This window comes from Adiantum capillus-veneris, chromosome 17 (genome assembly GCF_014529385.1).
Source record: "Adiantum capillus-veneris isolate H3 chromosome 17, ASM1452938v2, whole genome shotgun sequence".
Classification (NCBI taxonomy): Eukaryota; Viridiplantae; Streptophyta; class Polypodiopsida; order Polypodiales; family Pteridaceae; genus Adiantum; species Adiantum capillus-veneris.
This window is the reverse complement of record NC_140947.1, coordinates 1775948-1785184: the sequence shown is the minus strand read 5'-3', so window position 1 is coordinate 1785184 and position 9237 is coordinate 1775948. Positions and strand designations below refer to the sequence as shown.

General features: G+C 43.8%; 1 protein-coding gene across 1 annotated transcript in view; it reads left to right on the top strand.

Annotated features, from left to right (window-relative positions):
* The first annotated feature begins 983 nt into the window (after positions 1–983).
* The window catches only part of LOC147436712 (haloacid dehalogenase (HAD) superfamily protein), a 49915-nt gene continuing 41661 nt past the window's right edge, over positions 984–9237 (top strand). Inside the window, exons 1-2 of the mRNA XM_086486155.1 lie at positions 984–1470; positions 1562–1639. Coding sequence (XP_086342281.1) covers positions 990–1470; positions 1562–1639 — 559 coding nt within the window. The 5' untranslated portion in view covers positions 984–989. The remainder of the gene's footprint in view (positions 1471–1561; positions 1640–9237) is intronic.

Sequence of the window (9237 nt, the reverse complement as noted above, 5' to 3'; positions counted from 1 at the left end):
TTCCCTCCAAGGAAAAGATCAGTCTTGAAAAACCCAATTTTCCATGTTCTTTGGACCCACTTGCATATCTTCCCTGCGAGGCCTTTGATAGTTGGGCAATCCATGAAGACGTGGGCCAGATCTTCACTAGCCAACCTGCACCCCAAGCATCGTTCTGACCCAATCCCTCTTTCCTGAATCTTCACCCCTGTCGGAAGAGCACCCCAAATTACCTTCCATAAGAATACCTTCATGTGTTGCGGAATCTTTGGCTTCCAAATGTTCTCCATTACTTGCTCCCACCTTTCCTCCGGCCATTGTTTTTTCCATACCTTGTTAAGGGGGCTAGACCAATTCTTCTTATGCATCATTGTATGGTAGATGTCTTTAGGATGGGGTTTCCATAAGAGACTGTTTCAGGCCATTTCTAGGCATTCCAGTCAAACTCCGAAACACAGATAGGCATCACTAAACTGTCAAGCTCTTTCATCACTTTGTGGATCAACAAGACCTCCAAGCTATTCAGTTGGTACTGGGTAACCAGAAGGCCAATGGTTTTCCAACTCTTGTTGTCACTGTCCCAGAAGTGCCCCAGTCGATTCAGACCCTTATTATTCAGCTTCCTGGCTATCTCTATCCAATAGAGAATTTGTAGCGGTTCTATAACTTTGGACAGCCAGGGGGACCAATGCAAAATGGAGTTCTTGAAAAGCCAACATGTATCTTAAAGTAGAGGCATATGTGTCTACCAATAATAAGTAGTTTTAGCATGAGAGCCCACAATGCCATCCAAAATCCTAGTTCCATCATCTTTGGTTGAGGGAGAACTAATCTATGTTTGCGAGTATAACAAGCGGCATTTTGGGAATTTTGGAAAAATTTAAGGGCACTTTTGGGAATTTTTGGCAAATTATGAGGGGTATTTTTGGGAATTGTTGAAATTTGAGGGGTATTTTGGCAATTTTCTGTTATTTTAATCATAATCATTCCCTTAATGGCAACTACTTGAGATGGTAGTAGGCATATCTCTTGCGCAGCCTCTGGCAGCTGTTTCACCGGCGGGACGCGTGCTCAGAGCAAGCAAGGGGAGTGGGTGTCCTGAAGTGCACATGAAGAGCGGAGGAGGGGCGCTGCTGAGCAGCCTTTCACAGAAACAGGAGGTGGAGATACAGGAGCAGGGCAAACGCGGCACATCGTCTCCAAGCATGCTTAGCAAGCTTGGGCAAAGATTCAACTCAGCTGGCATTGCTTCTGCTGCCCATGTGATGCTACGACAGCCCCAGATTTCCCTCCCCCATATCGAGGTCTCTGATATCTCTTCCATCGATTGGAATGCTCTTCGTCTCTGTGGCTTCCAAGGGGTCGTTCTTGACAAAGACAACACTGTCACTGCACCCTATGTTGAAACCATCTGGCCTTCCCTTGCTAGTTCTCTCGATGACTGCAAAAAGGCTTTTGATGGGCGAGTTGCCCTTCTTAGCAACTCTGCAGGTTGGGATGTACAATAGTCTCCTGTGCATGCACATTTTCAGGTTACATTCATTTTAACATTGAGCAAGTTTGTCATTCTTTGACAGTGCAGGACTTTATCAGTATGATCCTGATGGTATAGAGGCTGCTGCGCTTGAGCAGGCTCTTAAAATCTCTGTTCTCCGCCACGGTAAGCACTATTTCGGGCCAACTTTATTTGTGGACTTGAGTGGTCTTAATAGAAAGTAGACACGGCAAGATCATTGTCTTTTATCATTCAGAGCTAGCTGGAATTTTGCAAGGCTAAAGGTGTGGGTGCGACAGAAGCCATTTTTGGTTACTGGGTGGTGAATTAGGGTCAGAAAAATGCTGTCATAAGAGCTTGTACTGGGAGAGCCTTGTAAGCTGTGTTTCATGGAAATATCATATCAATGCTTCCACCAATCTGAATTGCTGATGAATCATCGTTTCAAGAAGTTATACTTATTTAAAATAAAAATTTAATGCTCAGAGTTGACAGATACATTCCAAGACTCTGTAGACGTTAATGCTACCTTCTCAAAAATCATTAGTCACTGATTGTGCAGATAAGCGTCTTATTGTCATGAGTTTGGTTACTGGCCTGTGATTACCCTTGCAGACGAGCTTGTAGCCGCCATGCAACAACCAATGCCCCCCTCCCTATTGGAGATTATATCATCACCAGAAGGTTGCACTTAGGTTGTAGGGCCACTTTGGCCATGCACATGCATTTTAGCCTAGTTGGGTCACTTTTGTGTCAAAACACATCTATTATGGTCATTTTCAGGTCCTATGGCCCCTTTACTAGATGGGCACCTCCAGGTAGACCACATTAATCTATCCCAACCTCTATTTTGGACCAGCACCCACACCCTTTTTTGCCCTATTCTTGTATGGACAGCCTAGGGATTCTGCATTGGCACCCTTGTGAGCATGTTTTAAGCATCTACATATTCAAATAGATCCATCATATTAGTTAGAACCCTTGCGTAACCCTCTTTGCAGATTGTAAGGGCACAATATTGCAATCGACGACGTTAGTTCGTAGTCTAGACTAGTAGTGCGCGTGCTTATGGTCCAGATGAGCAGCTTATTGTCGTGAGTTTGGTCATTGGCCTGTGACTGCCCTTGTCAATGAGCTTGTAGCCTGTAGGGAATTCTTCAATGCAAGACTCTGGGCTGATTTGATGTCAGGTGCAGCAGAATTGAAACGGTGAAGATCTAGATTTTACACTTCCACAAATCCTTCTTTTCCTTGTGTTAGTGATTGCTTTTAGCTTGAATGATGGTTCCTTTTACTTTTCCCTGAAGAGAGGGAATGAGATAGTGTGGTAGAGATGTGTAGAGGGAGAGATATAGAGAGAGAAGAGAATGACACCCGATGGGGTCCCAACCAACCCTCTCAAGGCCCCCCCACGCCGTTGCCGATGTGGTATTTGCTTTGGATTGCGTAAATGGAATGTACACACAATGCAATACCTCAAGTGCAGACTTTACAGACTCAAATGATGGCTGTTGCCGCGGTAACTGCTCAAGACGAGGCACCTCCGGGGTTGATTTGATGCACGTTTGGATCCTTCTCGGAGGAATGAAGGGCTGAAAGCTGGCTGCAAAAACGCAGATCTAGTGCACAAAACGCAGCAGATCTCTCGCATAAAGCAATGGAGCACTCGATGCCGGCGAGGGAATGGCCGAGGGGAGGCTTGATGGGCTACCGAAGTACCAGACCACAACGGAGATGCAAGCGAGCTCAGATTCAACTGGTTTCTCAAGGGAGATGGGCTGAAAACAAAAAAACGCTAGCGGGTTTGTGAAAACGCTAGGCTTTGCAAAACTCTAGGCTGTTGAACTCTAATGACCAACGCTAGGTTCTTATGTGGAGAAATGCTGGCTGCTTGGCTTCCTTTATAGGTGAGGAATAAGCCTTTTAAATTTATTAAGGCCTAGGTAGGGCAAGCTCTTGACCAAACCCAACAAATAAATCAATAAATTGATTTATTAATAAGTTTGGCAAAGGGGTTCTAGTTTCGGCGAAACTGTCGCACATCTATTCACCCGGGAATTTCACCGACATGGGGAATGGCTTGTTGGATTTCTCTAACCTAAAACTACATGCATGTCATATTAGATGCCCACTGTAGTGTAATAACATCTGTCAAAGCGCGTGTACAAACCATGTATGCAAGAGGGTTCCCAAACTGAAAAAATGGACTCGTCCGGACATGTAGGTCTTGCGAGCAGGCTCACAAAATTGCCCGACTTGTAATCAACTCAGTTCTAATGATTGTATAATCCGTTTTCAAATCAGAAACTTGCATTGTGTTCCTCTCTCTTTGCTCTTTCAATTAAGTGTAAGCATTGTCAGTTTTGTTGTGGTTCGCGACTACGCCTTTGTGAGCCATAATTGCAGATTGAGTGCTTAAATCACTATTTTTAGTCATTTTGACCATAAGAGAGTGTTCCTAGACAATAGGGCGATCTTTCTCGGATGATATATTGCAGTTTTCAGGATCTTTTTCATGATGGATCGTGATTTTGGTACCCTGTCAGATTCCGACTAGACTTGGTAGGATAGTGTCCCTAGGTATTCTAGACCTCCTCCTAAAGTTTCGTTGCATTTCGAATCCGTTCGAATGCCAAAATGGCGTGATGACTTAGAGCTGTGAGAAAGGACATATGTAGATTTTCTTGATCATTAAGTGTTGGTTTGCTTGTAGAGTTGTTGTGGTTTCTTGTTAAGGTTCACTTCTTGAGATTGACGATCTCAAAGAGTCTCCGTGTCCCATTTGAGTCACTTGCCTGAGACGGTACTAATACTCCTTGGCTTCTAGACCTTCCTATCTAGGGAGGAGGAGGAAACTGATTCTAGAAGTCGATGAAGCATGTCCACGTGGCACATAGAGCCATGTGCACGTGACATCACCTCCTGCTTAAGGTGAGGTACAGGTACCAGTTTGCATGGCCTCCTTGTGACGTGGCACACTGTACGGATTTTTGCGTTTTGCGTTGACTGCTGACGTGGCAATTGTAGGGAATTCCATGATTTACGTCGGCAGCTTTTTGGCATTGTTGTTGGACCATAAGCTTTTGAGTTTGAAGGCTTTTCATGTAAACTGCTTTTCATAGGCCAAGGGCCTTTAAATATGTGCTAAGGGCTCATTCTCTGGCATGCTTCCTGGAGAAGGTTCAAAGTCTGGAGTACCGGCTTGTACTGTGTGGATGCAATATAAAGAAATACCGAAAGGGGCGCCAAGGTTTGGGGCCAATACTCTCTGGGGTGAAATTCCGGCACTCCGTGTCGCGTAACGTCTCTCTCTCTCTCTTTCAGTTCAATTGTTATTGAAGTGCTAAAAGTCTGTTCAGTCTGCTCTTTTCTATTGGCACATGGTGCCCGTCTTGTGACAGTGGTATCAGAGCATCAGGCGTGTGCTTTTCTGAAAGCATACTGGTCTCACCAAAGAGCAGACAAAGCAAACCAGAGACCAATGGAAATTTTATTGAAGTATCTTCGGGCCCCGACCCCGGACTTAATAGCCACTCCCACTGTTGCTAAATTGGCTTTATTTGACAGAAAAATAATTCTAAATGAATTATTGGATTTATAAGTGAGAGGGTTTTCTCGCTAGGAACACCAAGAAACTAATTCGAAATGAATTATTGGAATTTTAAGTGAGAGGGTTTTTCTCACTGGAGACATCCGAGTACAGAGTATTCCTAGTGCGTCATTCAAAGTAATGACGAGAGCACTGTGAACGGGAATATCTGTAAGGCCACCAAGAACGGGTACTTCTGATGCGTCACATCGGATGGGTGACAGGGAGCATCGGAAAGAAGTATCCGACCATCCGAGAACAGACATCTCTGATGCGTCATAGGATGGGTGACAGAGCATCGTGAAGGGGATTGTATCGTAAGTTCGGTAGGAAAGGACTAGGTGATGGGTATTTCTGATGCGTCACAAGGTGGGTGACGGGTGCATCAGAAAGGGGATATCCATAGTCGAGAGGAAATCCGAACTGGAAAGAGGAATACGCGTAAAGACGCAAGCACAAGAATAAAGATGGGTTCTGAGAAGCTTTTCTTAAACAGCGGAATATTTTAACGAGTTTTTTGGGAAGAGCAGGCGCTTTCCCGCGAGGAATCTATGTTTGCATTGCATTCGTGCATGTGGTTGCATCCAGGGACGCCTGGGAAGTGCTGTGAAAGCATTGTTTTTAACTTATAAGGTTTTATTGAGTTTTTGGGCAGGTTCAGACCAATTTTAAAAATATGCCGGCCGTCCACTTAATAAGTGGGCAGCCACTTAGAAAATAAAGCAACAAAACCAGCCAGCGAATTCTCTCTCCCTATTTCGGGTAGAACAGGAAAGAAAAAAAAAAAAAAAACGGCTGCGATCTCTCCGCGAGCAGCTATTCGTGCCGTGGTGAAGGAGCTATAAAAGCATCACATGCCCTCACTGAAGGGAGGTTGCCAGCGCCAGCAAGAGAAGACTTTGCCGCCAGAAGACGCGAGAGATCGCGAGACTACGAAGCACAGAAGTCGCTTTTCTCGTGCAAGAGCGATATGTACCTATTGTGGATTCGCCATACGAATTGTTGTCGTGTGTTTGCGTGTGTGTTTGCAGGTACTTCATCGCGAAGGAGAAGCGAGAAGGCTTTGGCCTACGCTTGGGAATTCCGGAAACGGAATTCGGAAATTGTCTGCGGAGTCTCAACTCCGAGTACAGACGGAAAAAGGATTGAGAGCTTGTCTCTCGGATTTCCCTTACGGGAAGGAACGACCATCGAGTCAGAGATTTAGAACTGAGGGATTTTCTCCGGTTCTTGTGCTTGTAAAAAGATTCTCCCTAATAAAGAATTCTCTTTAAGGGGGGGGACCTGCCCATCTTCTGGTCCCCAGTACTGGTTGATCTTCTCACTCTCTCTCTCTCACTATCTATTTCTCTCTATATCCTTTGGCTTCAGTATTAAGTGATAAATTCTATTTATCCGAGTATATTTTATATTGTTATGCGCTCCCGTTTGTGACAGTGGTATCAGAGCATGGTCTCCTCTCTTTTTCTGTAAAGGAGGACGACTCTGGGAAGATACAGGAAGAAGCCATGACAAACCAAGAGAGAAGTAAGCAGGCGGAACCCTAAGCCCTGCAGGAAAAGCTCGCAGAGTTGGAATTTTTTTTTTCTATCTGCAAGAAGTCGACACAAGACTTGGGATTCTCTGAGAAGGCGACAAGAGCATGACATGATGCTCAAGAACCTAGAGAATCCAAGGAGGGGAATGCTCAAGATCCTTCAGAATCCAGAAAATATCCATGAACATCAATCCATAACCATAGCCAAGAAATCCCGTCATTCTGGGAAGGATATGAAGAAGGTCTTCACTTCAGACCTCAGAACACTCCGGTCAAGTTTGATACTTTTGACGGATGGGAAGATGTCCCAAAAGCTAACGCTTTCATTCGATAGTTTGAATTTGCCTTTGCAAGCGGCAATTTCTGAAAAGCGTCGAAGGTGAGGCATGTGACCAAACACCTCAAGGGGGATTGCAAGTACTTGGTGGTATACCAAAGCTCTGCAAAGAACTTACAACAAGACCTAGATTCAAAACAAGGCTGAATCTTTGGACAAATTTTTTTCCTCTATGCTTTGAGTAAGGCATCAAAAAAGATTGGGATTGGTTTGCCTGATAGGAGCACGAGCGAGTTATGGATTATGTGAATGAGTATTTGTTCACTCTTTCTAAGGTGGCTCCATTCTTGGACCTCTTTGAGGAAGAAACGGTAAAGAAGTTCAACGAAGGATTTTTGCCTGAATTTTTTTAAACGCATCCGTAAGATACTTTGTAGCGGATGGTGGAGTCAGCAGTACAAGCTGAAAGTGTACACCTCAGTGTACATAGAATCTAATCCCCACAGTGGGACGGGAACCATTGAACACAGAAACAATGAATTTTTGTTACCTCTACTCGAAGGATACGTTGCTATCCGTAGAAAGTTTGGAGTAAGGGAATTCAATCTAACTCCTGAGTTCTTGAATAGAAGACCCTCAAACTTTAAGTGCGAGGGCATGTCTTTGATCAAAGTTACATCTTTGAGGAAATCATAAAGTGCATGGTGCTTGTTTGCTCTTTTGCAGGAGGTATGGTTATGTCTGACCAGGACTACTCACTCTCAAGTGTTTATGAGAGTAGGATCAATTTGAAACATTGTTTTCTAAGATGAATTGGTTTGCTCAACTAGCCGGAAGGTCAACTATTGATCTGGACCCTGGTATCCGGTAATCCTGCTACTGCAGGTAGGAAAATTATGAAGGAACCATTCTGAGCTTTCCAGCAAAGAAAAGCTTTCATTAAGCTTGAATACTCTTTAAGCCGACACCCCCTACCTGGTTAGGGAAGACATGGTAGTGCTTTGCGCACAAGTGAATGAACACTCTTTACGAGGGAAGGAACAAGTGACGACTACGGCCTGTGCTCGAGGAATCCAAGGATTGAAATCCTAGTTTATTTAATAAGCGGGTTTTGCTCTAAGATTGAGCCAAGGGATCGTCAGGCTGACCGTCTTCGCTCTAAGGATCTTACAAAGGGAAGGTAATTTCCCAGGTTCATTGAAACTCTAACACAGCTTAAGAATTATGTACACCTTTGAGTACATGGATAACACACGAAGATGCAAACCTATGCCAAGGAACTGGATGAGAGTTTGTTATACTCTCTTGAGCGCCTTTTTGCGCCAAGGATATTCCGACACGAGAATCTCTATTTGAGGTGTGTTCGGTAGAAGGAATTTGAGTTTCTCTACGGAGAAGAGGTTTTCTGATGGTCGTTGATCATTGAGTACGCTATGTGCTTTTACCATTACAGTAGCAACTTTTGGTTGCGGTATATGTTTCTCCATGAGTAGGTCAAGTAGCATTTACACGTTGCTGGAATAAATTCGAACTATTCTGTTCGTAAGAATATAATTCGCCAACCGTTTCAAAATGGTAAGAATTACATATGGGAGAACATCCCTGAGAATCAAAGAGGGTTCGCTCTATTGTGAACTAGGTTTGAACGTACGTTCAGAAAATGCTATGGCTAGAATCCTATCTGCCTGAGATTTTGCAAGGCGTCATTGATGCTTGCAAGGAGGAAAAGATTGGAAGGAAGTGCGCCGTGCACAAGGAATCTTCGAATTGGAACCGTCCGCCTACGTTGAGCGACGGCCCGAAACAAAAACCTTCTTTAAGGTGATCACACACTTTGTTTGTGAAGGAAGACATCAAGATTAATACTCTTATGATTTGGGCATTCCCTATGTGGGAGGACACAAGAGGTTTAATATCCTCAGGACTAATAGCGCAAGGTTATGCGCAAGGACATAGACCTAAATTTATTTTTAGGAGGATGATTCTTCTCGGGATTGAGAAGGTGGAATTGAGTTAACAGATTCTCGGAAAGACGCGAATGACGAGTTCTTACATGGCTCGTAAGTTTAATGAATGGTGAAGGATATCCTCGAGGTACTAGAGGAAGGACATGAACTGGTAAGGTAAGTATTGAATTATTGAATTTTGATTTAATTTAATTTCTAAGTTCTCTTTTGAGAAAGGACTGACACAACTCACCATTGAGCAAGATTTGAAATTTTCCGGTTTCTCTGCGGCAATTCAGTTGGACCTCTACAGTTGAGCACAACTGTTTATAAGTGAGAGAGATGTTGCTAAATTGGCTTTATCTGACAAAAAAATAATTCTAAATGAATTATTGGATTTATAAGTGAGAGGGT